A 19,737-nucleotide genomic window follows, 5' to 3' on the forward strand; every position below is an offset into this window, starting at 1 on the left:
TCTCCCTCTCTCTCTGACCCTCCCCTGTTCATGCTCTGTCTCTCTCTGTCTCAAAAATAAATAAACGTTAAAAAAAAAAAATTTTTTTTTAAATAAAAAAAAAATTAAAAAAAAAAAGGTAACACTAGAGGGGCACCTGGGTGGCTCAGTTGTTTAAGCATCTGACTCTTGGTTTCGGCTCAAGTCATGATCTCACAGTTCATGGGTTCGAGCTCTGGATCAGGCTCCATGCTGAGAGCATGGGGCCTGCTTGGGATTCCCTCTCCCAGTCACTGCCCCTCCCCTGCTCACATTCTCTCTCAAAATAAATAAACTTAAAAAAAAAAAAAAAGGTAACACTAGATAAGACATGTGTCCCTTTCCAGTTCTTTGTACCTTTCTTCAACTCAAATTCCCTCTTTTGATAAGAATGGTAGTCAGAAGTGGATTCAGGCCCACCCAAAGGGCCTAACTTTAACTTAATCCCATCTAAAAGTCCTATCTCCAAATACAATCACATCCGGAGGTGCTGGGGGTTAGGACTTCCATAAATGAATCTTAGGGGAACACACTTCAACCTGTGACACCAGGCATGGGAGAAGAAAAGTTACTTTCAACACGAAAACCTAGAAGGCTGAGGTCATTTGTGATAAACATCTCAGGTAGTAAGTACAGGATAAGGAGTGTACTGGCAGACTGAAGTGACAGATAAAGGCTGGAGTTTGCAGGGTTGGGGCAGCGTCACCAGAAAGAGGAAGGGGCTCTGAGGAAGATGAAGCCTTTAACATCTGACTCAAAGCACCACTGTAGCATTCAGCCGGGAAAAAGAGCGTACTTCCCTGTTCAAAAGTTAGCAATAAACGCCCTATGATGTAGGGCCCGGGAGTAGGGTACTTAATGCAGTATTCTTACAGCCCTGAATCCTTATGTTTACATAATGAATGAAGAGATTGGGATGTTGAAGCAAACTCCAAATAGTTGCAGGGCAGATTTTTAAAAATATGAGGGGTATCTGGGTGGCTCAGTTGGTTGAGCAAACAACTCCTGATTTAGGCTCAGGTCATGATCATCGCCCAGTTTGTGAGATCGAACCCCACATCAGGCTCTGTGCTGACAGTGCAGAGCCAGCTTGGGATTCTCTCTGCCCCTTCCCTGCTCATGCTCTGCTCTCTCAAACGTGTATGAGAAAGTAGGTGTGAAATTATAAAAGGTAAAATACAACTAACCTGAGTGGCAGAGTGAGGGAAGGGAGACGAAGGAGGTGCTGAAAAGGATCAGGCCCTTCTAGACGGGCCTTTGCACCTCGGAGTCAGGCAGCTTGCCTGCCGCAGGTGGGTGGAGGTGCTTCAGGGGAGGTTAGAGAAAGAACCTGAGCAACTCAACTTCCTCAGTTACCTTTAAATAGCACCATAAAAAAAACATTGAATTGTTTCAGTGTCTGCAGTTATTTAAATAAAAGGAGGTCAACTGAACTGTCACTGCTTAGCAGCACTTGAAGAAACTGGGGCTCTTCTTCCTAATACTTTACCCTCCCCAATTCCGATTCCACACATCTTAGTAGTTTAATCACACCTGTATCACTAGGAAATGTTTGCAGGTCTTTTGGAAAAGGTAGTCCTGAGCAGGTTTGACTCCAGCTAGAATGGCACCCAGAGTAAAAATCTATTCCTCTTTTTGAGTGAGCTAACCTCATGAAGAAGGCTGACTTTTGACTTCATATTTAAAAAAACAGAAACAGGGGCGCCTGGGTGGCGCAGTCGGTTAAGCGTCCGACTTCAGCCAGGTCACGATCTCGCGCTCCGTGAGTTCGAGCCCCGCGTCGGGCTCTGGGCTGATGGCTCAGAGCCTGGAGCCTGTTTCGGATTCTGTGTCTCCCTCTCTCTCTGCCCCTCCCCCGTTCATGCTCTGTCTCTCTCTGTCCCAAAAATAAATAAACGTTGAAAAAAAAAATTTTTAAAAAAACAGAAACAAAAACCTTTACCAGCAGAAAGAGCTGGAGAAAGTCTGCAACCCCATGGTTCCGAAGCTGTACCAAAGCGCAAGGGGCACGTGGGAGGAATGCCTGGAGGCTTCCCTGGTGGTGCAGCTCCCCCATCTGGTGCTGCCTCCTCCCGGCCCAGACAAGGCACGTTCCACACACAACATTTGAAGGACCCAAATTTGTAGCAAATTCCATGGCTATTATAAAGTCGAGTTGCCATAGTAAATAAACCGGTCATTCTTGATACTTGAATATGGACTATGTGCCCAGGGAAAGGAAATAAACATTGCACTTTGTAAGCACTGTATTTTTTAAGTGGAAAATACAATGTCTTAAATAAAATTATATTTAAAATCGGTACCAAAAAACAAAAAAAGCCTTTAAGGTTTATTAAGATCCATATTTACTGACACAAGTCAGATTGTCAGATATAAAAAGGCACAGCTGATTTCCTTTTGAAAAAAAAAAAAAAATCATTTCCTCAAGAGCCAGCTACGCTAACTGAAATCTTGATGTGCCTGTTATGCCACCTACTTGCTGGGTCTCCCATCGCTTGGGCAAAACAACACCATACAGCTTACTCTTTCCAAGGAGGCTCCTTTGTAGAACCCCCGCCTGCTCCCAGCTTTCCTTCCTCCATCTGTGTAGCACAGTAATACATCTATGATCATAAACTGCAAGGGAAGAGGAGGGACCTGGCTGTTGGGATAAAAGCATTTAACGTTTGAGGAGATGGTAGTTAAAGCACAATGAATGTTCCCGTGTGTATTCAAGCTTAACTTGAATTTCCTGGAAAAGTTATGATAAAAGGTTTACAAGCCTTTTCTTTATATTCTGGGAACGGATGTAACATCCCTCTGTGGCAAACATTCCTTAGGTCAGGGCGGCCCCCTGAGGCGGGAAGTCTCCGCTAGTAAAAGGCGAGCCCTGCACACCGAGAGGAGCCTGGCAGGTTGTGGGCAAGTTGTGGCCAACTGACCCAAGATCTCCACCTGTTTCATTAGAGCCAACTGGGCAGATTTAAAAACAATGCTGAAACATAGAATTCAATACACTCAAATGTACACTCAACATCACCAAATAATTTATTTGGAATCAGAATTAAAAGAACACATTTGACAGTTGAGAAACGTACGTTTGTCCCGATACTTCCGACCAGTTGTACAACTAATCTAGGACAAATTACCAAATACATTTTACACTATTTCTTCAGGACTGGGGTTTGTCGATGACTTCAAATTTGGGATCTAAGAAAAGGAACAAAAAGGTCCACGCTTAGCTATATTGCAATAAAATGCATTATCTAGAAGGCTTCAATATTTAACTGATCAATTTTTTGATTTTTTTTTTAGTATCTATGGTTTTTTAACACCTACATAGAACTATTACAATTGATAATGATTTATTAAGCACTTACTATAAACCAGGCTATTAACTGACTTCACATATTTTATGTCATTTAATTACAACAACCACGAGAGAGGTATTAGAATTCTCCCTGAATGTCAGATGGGAAACAGTCACCAGTTAACTATCCAAGATCACACACTTCATAGGTGATAGTGTCACGATTCAAGATTAGGGAGTTTGATTTCAAATCCCCACCATTTGACCTGTTACATAATCTCCTATACGGATGGCAAGCATTTGTACGAGAGCTTCTCATGCAAATGTCACTGTCCTAATAAATTTACGTGTGATTGTCATTTAATCCTCTAAACAACCCAAGTATAAGGCATAAATAGTCTCGACTTAAAACAAATCTCCCCCAAGAATGAATCCATGATTGAAGACACTTACCTTCAAAATTGAAGTTAGGGAAAGTATTCATGTCTGCTTTACCATACATCTGCTTAAGCTTAAAAAGCTCTCTCTCCAGCTCTTGCTGATACTCTGGGCCAGTATCAACAGGTCCTCCGGATGCCCTGTTGTGGGCAAATGAACAAGTAAAAACTCTTCTTATGCACTAGTTTACAAAACCAAAATTACTTTTTACCATCAAGTTTCAACAGACCTTTTAAAAGTCATCATATAGGGAAAAACGTAGCTTCTGAAAAAAACATTTCCGCTTGAATTTCAATTCAAACTTCTATAATGATGAGGCATCACATAAATGAGGCAACTTCAAACAAACTTCTAACATTCAAGGCTTGAGTATCAAGGATGTTTATCAAGTCATAATCTCTTGAGGTCTAAGTTGTGATAAGATATAATGGCTAAGTCCATGGGTTCCCTGAGTCAATGACTACTTGTTTCAATGTCAGCTCTACAGTTTATTGAAACTACATAAACTGAAGCAAGGCATGAAACACTCTAAACTTTAGTTTCCGCATCTAAAACTGAAGGCCCTACTTAATGATGGTGTGACGAGAATTACAGAGATAATGTACATGTACCACTTAACACAGTGCCTGGCCCACAGTGAGGTGACATAGTGGCCAATAAGTGCTATTATTATTATTATCCGATTTAATTCAGCCACCACTAAACGTCTTTTAAAAGGTCTTAGTAACTTTAAGTCTCTATAATATGGGCCTAACAAAGCTGCAAATATTTCTTACCCTCAGAGATTTTGCCATTTAGGGGGAAAAAATGTTTAGAAACATCCGTGCTATAAGAGAGTTATTGATAAGCTTCAAAGACATGGCTTATCAAACAGCTACTCAAGTTGAGGAGAGAGCATTTTTGCGGAGCTAATTGGAAAAAAGTTTCATTTTACAAAGGTGGCATTTGTGACAAATGACGCGTTTGGGTCAGATTTTAATTTCAGACATTCTAAGACTGAGAAAGCAAAGAGTGGAGGTAATAAAAAACTGGCTGTATGTGGAGAATCAGCCATCTAGATGGAAAAGCCAGCAGGACTCAGGTCACGAGAGGCCTGGAATGTTAAGGCGGGGGGTGTGTATTTTATGTGTTAAGCAATAAAATGACAAAATTAGAGTTGTGCTTTGGGAAGATAAATATAGCATCAAGACCAGCAGTGGGGCCAATTAGATGTAATTAATTCTTTGCAGAAATTCTGTGTTTGTCATGTTACTGCCCGCCTATCATGAACATAATAAACAAAAACTTCGTGAGAACTCCATTAAGGGTAATAATATTTTTACATATGCCTATGATCAAAGTAGAGGGCCTTATGTTACAGAATTTCCACAAAAATATAGAGACAACTCTGGTTTTTTTGTTTTGTGTTTTTCCAGAGACAGCTCTAATTTAAGAACTTGTTAATGATGCTTGTTCTCATGGACTCAGTTTTCTTCTACATCAGCACATGCAATAGAACCTTCCGTAATGAATTGTATCTGCGCTAATTAAGGTGGCCACTAGCCATATGTGGCTAGTGAGCACTAGAAATGTAACTAACGACCTGAATTTGTATTTATACTTAACTGCAATTAATTAGATTTCAATAGGCACATGTGGACAATGGCTAATGAAATAGACAGTGGAGCCTTCAACCCGACACTTTAACAACTGTCTTCTAACTCTGGGAGCTACAAGTTTCAGACAGTGCTTTGAGTACATCCAGCCAGTCTCACCAATATTCTGGTTACTGACAGATGATGGCTGCTAGAGAACTTTCATGTGGATTCCTATGATAGAAAGAGGCCAGATCTCATCTACCTCCTCAACTGAGTATGTCTCCCAGCCCATCTTATTATTATATCCCCAGGATCTAGCATGGCGACCTGGAAAAAGCCGACACTCAAAGGACACTTGTTTATTTCATGTAAAAAATACTAGGCATGCTAACTTACTGAATCACTTCATTTTTATAACATCCTCTGAAATACGTGCTGTTATTATCACCCCCATGTTACGTACAGATAAGGTATAGCAGTTGAATAACCTGCCCAAGGCCCAAGTGCTAATAAGTTTCAGAGCTGCATTCCAGGTCAGAGTCCGTGTGGAGAACATTTTCCCACACAATTTGCATAAATGAATGAACTAGAGTCCCCTTAGATTCAGAGTACATCCCGGGGGCACCTAGCTGGCTCAGACGGTGGAGCATGTAACTCTTGAGGGTCCTGAATTCAAGCCTCCTTTGGGTGCAGAGCTTACTTAAAAAAAAAAAAAAAAAAAAAAAAAAAAGAGTACACCTCAGGATTGACTTCTTTTTTTTTTTTTTAAATTTTTTTTTTTTCAACGTTTATTTATTTTTTGGGACAGAGAGAGACAGAGCATGAACAGGGGAGGGGCAGAGAGAGAGGGAGACACAGAATCGGAAACAGGCTCCAGGCTCTGAGCCATCAGCCCAGAGCCCGACGCGGGGCTCGAACTCACGGACCGCGAGATCGTGACCTGGCTGAAGTCGGACGCTTAACCGACTGCGCCACCCAGGCACCCCAAGGATTGACTTCTTATTGGACAGGCTTTTTAAGGACAATTGGAGTGCAAACAGCATCAATACTAAGATGCCACACTACCTCTGGACAGGAGACACTCAAATTCCCCAACAGATCCTGCACACCTGCTTACTGAATAGTGTGATTTTAGACAAATTCTTCTCTTTTAGCCTTGCTTTTCTAACATGTAATAAGGGGATAAGATCTATAAGACTGTTGTGAGAATTTCTTAACAATGTCTTCATTTTAATCCTTTAGCTCTCTCCATCCTTAGCTGTGGTAAGAACAAAACCTTTTTTGTTAGTTGCCCAGTCTCAAAGTCTCAGGGCTCTTTAACTGTTCCTTCTCCTCTCTCTCTCCGCCAGAAAACCAAGACCCAGTTCTCAGTCCCTCAATGTCTCGACTGTCACTTTTATATTCCCACTGCTGTAAAGACAAGGTTCTCATCAACCTTGTCAATCCAATGCTTGGATTGTTACAAGTTTCCTACCATGTCTGTCTGTCTTCTCTACTCATTCCAATCTTCCTAATACTCTGATTAAAATTATCTTCCGGGGCGCCTGGGTGGCGCAGTCGGTTAAGCGTCCGACTTCAGCCAGGTCACGATCTCGCGGTCCGTGAGTTCGAGCCCCGCGTCGGGCTCTGGGCTGATGGCTCAGAGCCTGGAGCCTGTTTCCGATTCTGTGTCTCCCTCTCTCTCTGCCCCTCCCCCGTTCATGCTCTGTCTCTCTCTGTCCCAAAAATAAATAAAAAACGTTGAAAAAAAAAATTAAAAAAATAAATAAATAAATAAAATTATCTTCCTAATACAGAGTAACCTTGTTCCATCCTACCATCCTGCTCAAAAACCTTTAATTCCTCATAAATGCCTATCATCTAATACCTCACCTGCCCATCTATAATCGAGGCCTCTCATAATCCCCTCATTCCGACCCCATTCTCATCCTTACTGCTCCCCACTCTCCTCATACACTCTACAGTCCTGGGGAGCAGCATTACACAATTTCTCAAACCGACCTGGTCGTTTCAGTTTTCATGCTTTAGCTCACACCACTCTTTCTTCCTAAAATATATCCTTCTCCCCCTCCCATTTATCTGTGCAACCTTCACACCAATTGTTCATAACCAGAGGTAGAGATATGTACTGATAGCCTTTCTTGGTTTTGAGAACCCTTTGAAGCTATAAACAAAATCATGTAAGTTCTTCACAGTTTTAAACTGAAGGGCTGATCCATAGCTGTCCATATTCTTAAAAGGGATTAAAGATCTCAGGGGCACCTGGGTGATTCAGTCGGTTGTTCGGCTCAGGTCATGATCTCACAGTATGTGGGTTCGAGCCCCGTGTCGGGCTCTGTGCTGATAGCTCTGAGCCTGAACCCTGCTTCCGATTCTGTGTCTCTCTCTCTCTCTCTGTCCTTCCCCCGCTTGTACTGTCTCTGTCTCTCAAAAAATGAACAATGTTAAAAAAAAAACAAAACTTTTTTTTTAAGGATCTCAAATACTGCCTCCAGCAAGAAAGGAACATTCCTTTCTATGAAGTCCCCAAACACTGAATGTGTCACTATGTTAGTATCTAACCCATTTTTCCTCATAGATTATCTTATACATTCCTACAAGCTTTCCACCCCATCAGATTTCAAGAATATTATGGAAATGCAGTATGGCTTCCTTCTGCGGCCTACCACAGTTAATAGCCCAGTGCTTTGCACATGGTAGACAACTAAATAAAATGAACACCAAACTGCTCTGTATCGCTTTTCATAAGATTGGGGGTTGAATCTGATGATGGCTTAGGTCATCATCCACCTCCAAAGCTGTGTGGTTCCGTAACTGTGTTTATCCTGGACTTTGCTTTATGCCACTTCCCTCTTGACCTTTGACATTCCCAGAAATAAAGAACTATGGAAACAGCATTAAAGAAAAAAATGCTGGGTTCATACATTTCCCCCCCAAATCATGATGTCAAAGAAAGGGCACTAAATTGATAATTAGAATATTTTGATAATATGTTTTTCCTACAGTTAGTTTTATGACCTTAGGCTAATTAATGTCTAAGGGACTCAATTTTTTCAAATACAGTTCCTAAATGATTTCCAAGATCCTATAGACTTCTAAGAATTGGCTCTAGTTTATAATAAATGACATTATAATGACAATACATCTAAAATGACAATAGAGGGGTGCCTGGGTGGCTCAGTCGGTTGGGTGTCTGACTTCAGCTCAGGTCATGATCTTGCAGTTTGTGAGTTTGGGCCCCGCGTCGGGCTCTGTGCTGACAGCTCGGAGCCTGGAGCCAGCTTCTAATTCTATGTCTGTGTGTCTCTCTCCCTCCCTCCCTCCCTCTCTCTCTCTCTGCCCCTCTACCGTTCATGGTCTGTCTCTCTCTCTCTCTCTCTCTCTCTCTCTCAAAAATAAACATTAAAATGACAATAGATATAATGGACTTCTCCCTTGGAACTCATATAAGATAAAATTTGGGACTTTAAAAAAAAGAATCAAGATCTTTATCTTCTTTTGGAACACCTAATGAACCTCTATGTCAGCAATCAGCTCAGTGAAGGTCTTAACAGTTTCAAAGACTTAGTAATTTCTTTTCCCCATCTCACAACTTACATATATCTTGAATATTTATATTTACTCCACAGGTGATTATCTACCCACTTACTGTCGCTTAGTTTTGTATTCTCTAATCTTATCCACGAAGAGTTTCTGTACAGGATCAAGTTCCTTATTAAATGCCACTGCTGTAACACCGATGTTCCTCCTCAGATGCACTGAGACCATGGACCGCATGAGAGAGGAGAACCTGAAGAGCCTCTGGAGAATCATGGTGATTCTATTACTGAAAACAAGCACGAGAGTATTAACATACTTTAAAATGTACATAATTGTAAAATACCTCTAAGTATATCATATAGTAGGAATCTAATTCTACTAATTGTTACAGAAGTCAATCATACATCACACCAGAACTTGCTGAATGCTAAGAACAGTCACCTGACCAGAGCTCCCTTCCCCCTCTCCACTCCCCACTGCAAGTTTTTTTGCTTCTTAACCAAAAGGCCCTGGGACCTAGGGGCAGTTAGAAACAACTCAGGCCTGTGTGCTGGGTTAGATGCAGAAAGAAAGCACAAAATCTAGGATGAGGTATTTCTTCTCCATAAACTTGGTCTTGGACCACAGGTCAAGAATAAGCATAGTCAAGGTAGCATGTTAGATAACCGCCCATCTCAGGCAGAAAAGAACACTGGCCCCCAGATTAATGTGCCAGGTTACCCTGAGCCCCCTCAGAAGACCAAAAGGGAGCTGAGCACGGAGACACGGGCCCCATAGCAGGGGAAAGTGTTCTGCCTATTTCAACTGTAGGATTCCAGGCATTCAAGAATACTGTAACAGCCAAATCTAAGTTCAAAAGAACCAGCCCAAGGGAGCCCACCAGTAAGAAAGAGAAAATCAAACAGTACAACCTAATCAGTAAAACAGAATGAAAGGGGTGCCTGGGTGGCTCAGTCATTTGAGAGTCTGGCTCTTGATTTTGGCTCAGGTCATGATCTCACAGTTTGCGGGTTTGAGCCCCACATCAGGCTCTCAAAAATAAATAAATAAGCATTTTTTTAAAAAATAAAAAGAAAGAAAAATAAGGACTTAAAGATTTCCAAGTCTTTAGAGCTCCTGAAACTAAAATATATGATTTTCTAACTAAAACATTTCAGCAAATAAGGGCATCTGGGTGGCTCTGTCGCTTAAGTGTCCGACTTCGCCTCAGGTCATGATCTTGCGGGTTCGTGGGTTTGAGCCCCACATCGTGCTGTGTTGACAGCTCAGAGCCTGGAGCCTGCTTCAGATTCTGTGTCTCTGTCTCTCTGCCCCTCCCCCGCTCAACTCGACTCTCTCTCTCAAAAATAAACATTAAAAAAAATTTTTTTTAAGCATTTCAGCAGGTAAAACAGAAGATGATTTCAGTTGAGACCTAATTTAGTACCTTGAAAGATCAAATGCCAAAAAAATTTCCAAATTACAACAAATAAATGCAAACAAGAATTCCAAAAGAAAAAGAATAGATAAGAAAGCCATAAATAATTAGAAGACATTTCCCTCAGATTGAGAAAGAAGATGTCTATTAAACAGAGTTTACTAAACCCTACATTGGAATGGGGATCCAAGATTCACACCTCAATACAGCCTGGTTAAAATTTCTGAATCTTACAGATAAAATGAAACCTGCCATGCTAACCTGAGTCCCATGAGCCTCCAAAATTACCTATTAATAACCATAATCACTGTCATCTTGATGCTGAACTTCTATTAAAGTGCTCAAAGTGTGGTCTGTGGGCCAGCAATAGTATACAAATTGTGTTACTGGTCTATCGTAACAAAAATCATTAATAACGATTTAGAAACTTTTATAACAATTTGACAGTCACATATATCTGTTGAATAATAAAAAATCAGTTTGTATTTTGGGTGTCTTCACTGTATGTTCTTTCATCTAACTTTTACAGTAACTTTTATTGTAGTTTTCAAAGGTAGCCACAGAGTTAGGGGAAAAATGGTCCTCTACTACTGACAGTTTGAGAAGCACTCAGCTAGAAGACCGTAGAGTAACACAGTAGTTCTTGAGTTGGGACAGCAGTATACCTCAAGGGATTACTGGCAATGTCTGAAGACATTTTTGGTTGTCCTGACTGGGGTATTACTGGCCTCCAGTGGGTAAAGGCCAGGGATGTTGCTAAACATCCTATAAAAACCAAAACAAAATAACAGCCATCCCACAACAAAGAACTATCTGGTCCAAAATGTCAATAATGCAAAGGCTGAGAAGCCCTGGAATCGCACATAAAAACTACCAAAAGAACTCCCATAATCAACAAAATATCCTTCACCTGCCCCGAAAGCAAACTATTTGGAGAAATTCACCATACATCACCCCTTATACCCCATCAGAGAAAAATACTGAAGAAGACTCAAAGCAAACAACAAATAACCTTAAAGTGCTACATATTACCATTCCCATTTTACATACACATAAACTGAGGCTTAGAGATTAAGTACCTGGCCCAAGGTTACACGGTAGAATCTAAGTGGACACGGATCTATTTTAAAAACTGTGCAACTCAGGGTGCCTGGGTGGCTCAGTCGGTTGAACATCTGACTCTTGACTTCAGCTCAGGTCATGATCTCCCAGTTCGTAGTATCAGCACTGAGACTACTTGGGATTCATTCTCTCTCTCCCTCTCTCTCTCTCACTCTCTCTTTCTCTCTCTCCCTCTCCCTCTCCCTGCCCCTCCCCGGTTCAAGGAGCCTGTGTTCTCTCAAAAAATAAATAAACATTTTTTTTTTTTTTTTTTTTTTTTTAGAAAATCATGCAATTCAAGGTGCTATTTTCCCTTATAGCAATTTAAGGACATGCTTAATACTCAGCAATAAGGTCACCTAACATTGGTTCATCCCAAAATACTTTGCAAAGTATTTCCGTATATATTCTCCTCTTCAACCCTTAGGAAAACATTATTAACAATTAGGGGAAAGTGTTCTTACCCCTCCTTTACAGAAAATAAAACTATGTCAAAGAAAAGTTATTACACTGCCCATATCTCCACAGTCAATTTGCTCTAACTCCGATGGTAAAAATCGTGTTATTCCTATTAGGTAAAGTCTGTTTTCATTTTTTCAATTTCTATCATCTAAGTATTTTATGTAAGTAAGCTCTATGCCCAATGTGGGGCTTGAACTCAGACCTGGAGATGAAGAGTTGCATGCTGCACCAACTGAGCCAGCCAGGGACCCCTCTATCATCTAAGTATTAACGATTCCCAAATCACACCTCTAATTTTAGTCGTTTTTTCTGAACCCTAAACCTACCCATTCAACAGCTCTTTTCCTTTCCTAAGTCCTACGGGACCATCAAATTCAACTTGTCTAAAAAATGAACACACAATCTCACTATCAAAACTTGTTCTCTTTTACTCTTTTATTTTTTCACTGAGTAATATATGAGTGTCCACTGTCAGTCCACCGTCCCGCAGAAGACACATGTTATTACACAAATAGGTGTAAAATACCAAGTGTGATAAGTTCTCTATTCAAGTACATCGCCCCCCTCCGCCCCCCCCCAGAACCTGTGACTGGGATTTGACGTAGAAAGACTGGGGAAGGCAACAGCAAGAAAGGGTACACATGAGAAGAGGCCTTGTGGTGAGAGGGTGCAGGGTTCTCCAGTTTACAGAGATGACTGACCAGCCTAGGTTAGTACTTTCGCGGCCCATTCCGTGCATATTCCTAAAGTCAATCCACAACCCGCCTAACCTGACCCGTTCTCTTTCGCCCTCCCGGAAACCTTGTTTTGTTCGCCTGCGAACTTTGGCCTCACCCCTAACTCAAGAACCCCCTTCTACCCCAGTCAGCGTATTGTTTCTTGGGGGTGAGGTGTAGGATTGTGCAGGAAAATGAGAGTGTAAAACAAAGCTGCCTAGCCACGTTTCGGCACTATCAATATTTTCAGGTGGGATGCAAACTTTTAAGATTACCGTCACCCCTTTCCCTCCTATGGTGCACATTCTGCTTTCAATAGTTGGGCACGACCTCCTGCGCGCCCCGGTAGGGCAGGCCTGGACGCAGACCTGTCCCGTGGGAATGACCTTGAGCTGCCCCAGCTGAGTCGCGGGTCCGGGAACCCCTGGCCTCCTTGCCTCGCGTACCACCCCGGTTTACCCTCAGAGCAGGGATGACCACGCCGGAATCTACCGCAAACTTCAAAGCCTAAGGGCGCCGAGGTCAGCAGTGACCCTGGGCCAGACGGTAAAGGTGCCTGTGACACCAGGCTGCTCTATACTCCTGAAGGACAGGGGTAATAGGCAGCCCAGGCCCCAAGAAGAAACCCAGAATCTGAGTCCCAAGAGGCCAAGTTAGTCTAGCAACCCTCCCAGTCACCTTGCACTCAGTCCCGAGCTGCCGGGGCCTCCGCTGCCGCCACCGTTCTACTTCCGGCCCTGGCTCCACCCCCACCCGCCTACCCGCCATCGCAATGCATTATGGGCCGCCGTTTCAGTCGGTCGACACTCACCGGACAGGAAACGTCTCGGAGGCGGTCTGCGACCGGACAGCTCTAGGTGAGACAGAAGCCAAACAGGAGGAGGAAGTGGAGGGTAAGTGCTTCCGGGTCCCTTGGCGAAGCCTCCGCCATCTTTCCTTCGCCTAACTTGACCTGCTGTCTTTTTCCCTTCTGGAATCCTTGTAGTGTACGCATGCGCACTTTGGTTGGCCTGTCCCCTAGTTCAGTCCTCCCGGACCCAAGTCAGCATCCTGTTCTTTGTGGTTGTTGAGGTGTATGATTTTGCCCGGAAAGTGAGAATGTAAAACAAAGCGGATTGGGGCGTTGGGCATTCTTGTGCCTCGTGAGCCTCCGTTGCCTCGGGCGTTTGTTTCGCGCAACCTGCTGGGAGTTGTAGTCCTGGACCCGGGGGTGCCTGGGAGGCGGGAGGGGGGTTGGAGTTTCTCAGCGCCGATTCCGCGGGAAAGGCCTAGGGGCCTTACACTTCGAGTCGCAGGAGCGGCGGGTCTTACTGGGAGAAGCGCTGCACGTGGAGCCCGCGCCCCTGCTGTTCTCAGCCGGCTCTGGAGCGCGGGTGGGGGCGACGGGGCCGATTCCGGAGCGGGTGAGTGCGGCCGCGGGGGAGGAAGGGAGCGCGGGCCCGCGCGGGCCGGCCTCGTTCCGGGGCCTTCTCACCCACAGCGGCCCCCCCGCGGCCGCCTCTGTGTTTTGTTTCCGCTGGTCCCCGGCGCTGTGACTCCCATTTCCGTTCGTGGAGACTTGAGGGAGCCGGGTGGGGAGGGGCGGGTGAGGCAGTGCGGGGAGCGGAGGGGAGGGGCGCGCGGCGCGGGGCCCAGGGAAGCCGCGCGCCCCCGGGCCCCGGGCTACCCTGTCACCTTTCGCTGCTGTCTTCCCCTGCTGTCCCGTCCTCGCCAGTCCGCCGTCCTTGGCGGTCCGCAGTCGCCGAGGTCGGGACGAGACCCTGACGCCCCCGGGATTTCAGAGGAATGTTCTCAACCAGTCTCCTCGCCGCCCAACGTTGCGCCAACACTTCAACTCCAGTTATCTTTCTAGAACTGCCCTACAATAGCATCAAAGCCATTTATTACTGTATATGATGTCCGTAGGGATCTGTTTTAGCAATGGGGAAGTGAGAAAAGGGGAAGACAATGGGTTAATGTAGTTTGCCAACATTTTTAGTATTTCGTGTACTAGAAGATAAGCCGCCTGTACGTGTTTGCAGTGTATTAGGGAATCCTGACTTGCTTTGGTTAACAGCCAAACAGTGCCTGATACTGCCTTGCAAGATGATGAGTAGTGATTTAGAAATACTGCCCACTTCATAGTTTCTACTAGTGAATTTCACTAGCAGGAATTCCAGGTCTGACTCGTGGGAGGAGATTTAGAAAGGTTCCCGGGAGCAAAGAGCTGAGCAGTGATAACATTCCTAGGTCCTGTGTGATTTTAAGCTTAAGGAGAAACTGATCAACTCATAAACAGCAACTTTAGGGGAACAACTTGTGTGTATCAGGATTTGACCCAGGCTTTCGAAGTTTTTTTTTGTTTCTGTTTGTTTTTTTAGACATAGTCTGGCACTAGGTGGACTTAAGGCAATTTTACCTGAATTGTATGTATGTCATGAGAGATACATAGTCTCGAAGTAACAAAATAAGGAGCTAGATGTTAAATTGAGATCAGTTATGAGAGCTGAGTTATGGGGAGGCTGACTACTAAATTAAAACTGTTGAGTTTACTCCCTCTCCAACTTCTGTTTGTAAAACTTCAAATCTGCATTCCTGGAAATTATGCAGTGAAAACCTCCCCAGGCAGGGGTGGGGGTGGGTGGTCACCAAGTGTTAGCCTTTCTCCATACTTGCTTTCTTACTCTCTACACACACAGATGTATGTGTTTTGTTTTTTCTTAACCATTGACTTTATTTTTCAAAATGTCTTTTAATTTCCTCTGATACTTAAAAGTGTTTGTTAGCTTGGGGAAATGTGCTGTCATCCTTGCAGGTCCTGCCACACTATACTTCTATTTATTTTATCCTTTATTTATTTTCCTTTATTGGGCAAAATTTTCTTAAATTCTGTAAAGCAGCAATGCATTCCAATGAAGAAATACAATCCTCAAATTTATCTGTGACCCCAAAAGAGAATATTAAACATAACTGTATTTAAAAAAAAAATTTTTTTTTAATGTTTATTTTTTTTTTTAATTTTTTTTTTTTAACATTTATTTATTTTTGAGACAGAGAGGGACAGAGCATGAACGGGGGAGGGGCAGAGAGAGAGGGAGACACAGAATCTGAAACAGGCTCCAGGCTCTGAGCTGTCAGCCCAGAGCCCGACGCGGGGCTCGAACTCACGGACTGCGAGATCATGACCTGAGCCGAAGTCGGCCGCTTAACCGACTGAGCCACCCAGGCGCCCCTTAATGTTTATTTTTGAGAGAGAGAGATACTGAGCATGAGCGGGGCAGGGGCAGAGAGAGGAAGACACAGAATCTGAAGCAGGCTCCAGGCTCCTAGCTGTCAGCACAGAGCCCGACGAATGGCCGGAACCCACAAACTGCGAGACCGTGACCCTAGCTGAAGTCGGACCCTTAACCGATTGAGCCACCTAGGTGTCCCATTCATAACTGTATTTTAAAGAAAACTAGTCTTTCTAGGAATTTTTAAAGTTAGTTTGTATCCATTTTGTGAAGTTTTCTGAACTCCAGGTTAGATTTAATCTAGGAGAAACCATGGTTTTGGGGGGAAGCCCTCATGGGGAGAGGCACCAAGTAATGCTCTCTTCCTCATTTTCTTAAGTATTGACATAAAATTGTGGAGAATTGGTTCCAGAAAAAGAGGCAAGCTCAAGCAGTGATATCAAAGATTTGGATCATTTCCCAAACCTCGCCACTGTTTCTCTAGCCTGGAGTGAGAGAGAAAGAGATCAATTCTGAGATCAATTAATGAGTAATGTGATTTTTTCCGAAAGCACATAAAGTGTGCTCATTTTTCCTTTATTTGGCACCGTGTAGGCACTGATCTATAACTTTTTTGGAAGCTCACAGGATAAATTACTTTTAAACACCTCCCTGTTTTAGTGCTTGTTTTAAGTCCAACGACAGGTATCCCTGCTGTGAAGCCTGTAGGGCCATTTCTCAACCTCTGGTTACTTCTTCATTTCTATTTTTCCATAGTTCCCAGAAATTTCACTTGTTTTCTAATTCTTTTGCTAAGTTGGCTAATGGAGAGGCTCATGGCTGGCTCAGTTGGTAGAGCATGAGACTCTTGATCTCTAGGTCCTGAGTTCAACCCCCACGTTAGGTGTGGAGCCTCCTGATTAAAAAACTAATAATAAATAAGTAAGTAATGGAGGTGAAAGTGAGCGATAAATGTAAGCCCTGAAAACAAAACGTAAGTGATCTTTTTAAGTGATCTTTCTGCTGTAAACCGTATTCTTGCTTTTTCCTATATGGAACAGCTTTGTGATTGTGTGTGTAAACATTATTTTGTTGTTTCTCTGTGCTAATAAAGCTTCCTAGCATGTGCTGCTTTTTTACAATGGATACTCCTGTTGGCTTCAGCTTCTGGCTATCAGCAACAAAGCTGCCCTGGACATCCTATTATCAATCCATGTGAGAATATCTGTAGTGCTTATCTAAGGGCAATATTACTGGGTCGTAAATATAAGTATTCTTCAGCTGAGCAAGTGCTGCTAGATTTTTCTCCAGAACGGCTACACCTGTCCATACAGAGGTAGAGGATTTGCATGTCCTCATATCCCTACTATTTTCTGTAGTCAATATTCTAAGTTTTGCCATACATACACCAGCACATGGTATAAAGTGATAATTCTTTATTTTAAATTGCATTTTGGATGATTTGAATTTGAGCATTTCTTCATATCCTTCACCAGTTTGTTTTCTTTTCATGTGAATTTCCTTTTCTTAACATGCTTTGGTCTTCTGATTTTTCCTGATTTCTTTGTTATCAATTCGAGGAATTCATTTTCTAATATTCCAATTATTAGTCCCTTGTCACTTTAAAAAAAAAATTTTTTTTAACGTTTTTATTTATTTTTTAGAGAGACAGTGCGAGTGGGGGAGGGGCAGAGAGAGAGGGAATCACAGAATCCGCAGCAGGCTCCAGGCTCCAAGCTGTCAGCACAGAGCCCGATGCGGGGCTCAAACTCACAAACTGTGAGATCATGCCTGAGCCAAAGTTGGACGTCCAACCGACGGAGCTATCCAGGCGCCCCAGTCCCTTGCCACTTTTGAACACTGGAAGTATATTTTCCTACTCTGTAGCCTGACTGTTGAACATAAATCTTAATTTTTATGCAATCAAATCCATCAGTTTTTCACCCTATGGTTAATGTGTTTGGGATTTTATTTAAGAAATCCTTTTCTATCCTTAGAGTGCAAAACATTCCCCACCATTTTCTTCTATTAGCTTTATAGTTTTACCTTTCGTGTTTAAGCCTTTTAGACATCTGGAGTCAATTTTATATGATGTGTATAGTCCTTATAGCATTTGCTTTTTCAACACATATTAATGGAATGCCTGCTAAGGGTGAGGCACCGTTCCCAGTACTGTACTTTGTGTACGTGTGTAAACAAATACTCTTGCCCTGGGAGCTTCAGTTATCCTATCAGGAGGTGCCTCCTGGCTCATCACCTATTTTGCTATAGTGCCCAGTTTGAATTCCACAATTTTATACATAGCATCAGTTAAGTGGCAGGCTTTGTGGTGTCCTCCTGGGAGAACGGAAAACTTAATTAGTCCGAAGTCAACAAGAAAAGGCCTTAATCTTTAAGCCATCCCAAACAAAAGTCACCTGGGGCCAAGTCAGTCTGCTGGGTGTACATGTCGTGTACCTATGCAAGTGGAGAACTCATCCCCTTATTCTTCCTTATAGGGCAGATGTAAGAGCAACCTTGATAATGTGGGGAAAATCAGATTATCTTACACCAGTCAGTCTAGATTTAGGTACTAGCTAGAGACTAACTTGTCAGAAAACCAGCCCCAGCTGTTAGAGATGATGGGACTGAAGGAGAGTTATACTCCTTCTAAACTGGGAAAAAAGACCGTTTTCTTCTACTGTGTGACAAATTACTACACAGGTAGTGGCTTAAATATACCATCAATTACTTATATGCTGTTCTGGAAATCAAGTCTGAAATGAGTGTTTCTGGCCTAAAATCAGATGTGGGCAGACTGTGTTTCTTCTAGGGATTTCAGGAGACAATGTGTTTCTTTTTTCATCTTCTAGAGGCTGCCTGTGTTCTTGTGGCGCTTGTGGCGCCTTGCCTCCATCATCAAAGCCAGTCAGTCGTAACTGACCCCTGAGTCTTTCTCCCTTCGAATCATTCTGGATCTCTTCAGATTCCCTCTTCCATTTTTAAGGACTCTTGAGATTTTGTTGGGCCCAACTAGATAAGCCAGGATAATCTCTATTTTAAGATCAGCTGATTAGTAACCCTAATTCCCCTTTGCCATGTAACTTCATATAGTCACAGGTTTGGGGTTATTGTGCCTCTCACAGAGACTTTGGTCCCTTGAGAAGTTGAAACCTGGCAAAACTCTTCCCACCTCAAGAAGCTAGACAAAGTCCCTGGTCTAGACAAACCAATTTATGTTGCTGGAGTCACTTGGACAATATGGTCTTTGTGCTTTGATGATAATAGAATGGAGGAAGAAAGTGAATACAGAAATTCATAATAAAGTATGTTAGGTGCCGCAGACAACAAGAAAGAAGAAAGGGGTATAGAGAAGGCCGATTACAGAATTAAATGGGGGTAGTCAGGGTATACCTCATTGGGAAAAGGAGATTTGAGCAGAGACATCAAAGAGGTGAGGGATTTAGCCCGGAGGACATGTGGGGGAAATAGGTGCCAGCCAGAAAGAACAGCAGGAGCAAAGACTGTAGCAGCAAGAATTGGAGCAGTAATGGGGTGGGGCTGGGGGTAGATCTCGTAGGGCCTTTCTGGCCACTGTGAAGTGTTTAGGTTCTACTGTGACTGGTATTGATCAAAGGAGTGCTACAGTTTAAAAAACTTTTTCTTTAATGTTTATTTATTTTTGAGAGAGAGAGAGCGTGACCAGAGAGAGGGAGACACAGAATCCAAAGCAGGCTCCAGGCTCTGAGCTGTCAGCACAGAGCCTGACGTGGGGCTCGAGCTCCTGAAACACGAGCTCATGACCTGAGCCGAAGTCGGACGCTCAACCGACTGAGCCACCCAGGCGCCCCAGGAGTGGTACAGTTTAAAGAGGGTCACACTGGCTGTTGTACTGACTGAGAATGGACGGTAGTGAGAGCAAGGGCACAGAAAGGGGGAAATGTGTTAGCAGGGGTTGTGGCAGTATTCCAGCTTAGAGATGGTGGTGGTTCTCATACTCGTGTGCATT

The 19,737-nt window shown here is 43.2% G+C and overlaps 2 protein-coding genes across 5 annotated transcripts in view; one reads left to right on the forward strand and one right to left on the reverse strand.

Annotated features, from left to right (window-relative positions):
* Positions 1 to 3,022: 3,022 nt before the first annotated feature.
* Positions 3,023 to 13,508, reverse strand: ATP5PF (ATP synthase peripheral stalk subunit F6). 2 transcript variants are annotated; one of them, XM_025913250.2, is made up of 4 exons: positions 13,370 to 13,508; positions 8,972 to 9,148; positions 3,761 to 3,885; positions 3,023 to 3,207 (listed from the first exon to the last, which is right to left on the reverse strand). In XM_025913250.2, exons 2-4 carry the CDS (start codon positions 9,133 to 9,135, stop codon positions 3,170 to 3,172), a joined length of 327 nt encoding a protein of 108 aa, XP_025769035.1. In that variant the 5' UTR covers positions 9,136 to 9,148; positions 13,370 to 13,508; the 3' UTR covers positions 3,023 to 3,169. The 2 variants fall into 2 exon arrangements, with proteins under 2 accessions (XP_025769035.1, XP_025769034.1); XM_025913249.2 differs by lacking the exon at positions 13,370 to 13,508 and adding an exon at positions 13,237 to 13,354.
* The window catches only part of GABPA (GA binding protein transcription factor subunit alpha), a 42,125-nt gene continuing 34,918 nt past the window's right edge, over positions 12,531 to 19,737 (forward strand). The window contains exon 1 of one of the 3 annotated variants that reach the window (XM_086675776.1): positions 12,531 to 12,551. The gene's annotated coding sequence lies outside the window, so the exon portion shown is untranslated. Of the gene's footprint in view, positions 12,552 to 13,327; positions 13,452 to 13,775; positions 13,962 to 19,737 lie in introns of those variants that run through there. The other 2 variants (XM_086675775.1, XM_025913321.2) reach the window with 2 other exon arrangements.

The sequence above is a fragment of the Puma concolor genome, chromosome C2 (assembly GCF_028749965.1).
Source record: "Puma concolor isolate L17-30 chromosome C2, mPumCon1.1.hap2, whole genome shotgun sequence".
NCBI lineage: Eukaryota > Metazoa > Chordata > Mammalia > Carnivora > Felidae > Puma > Puma concolor.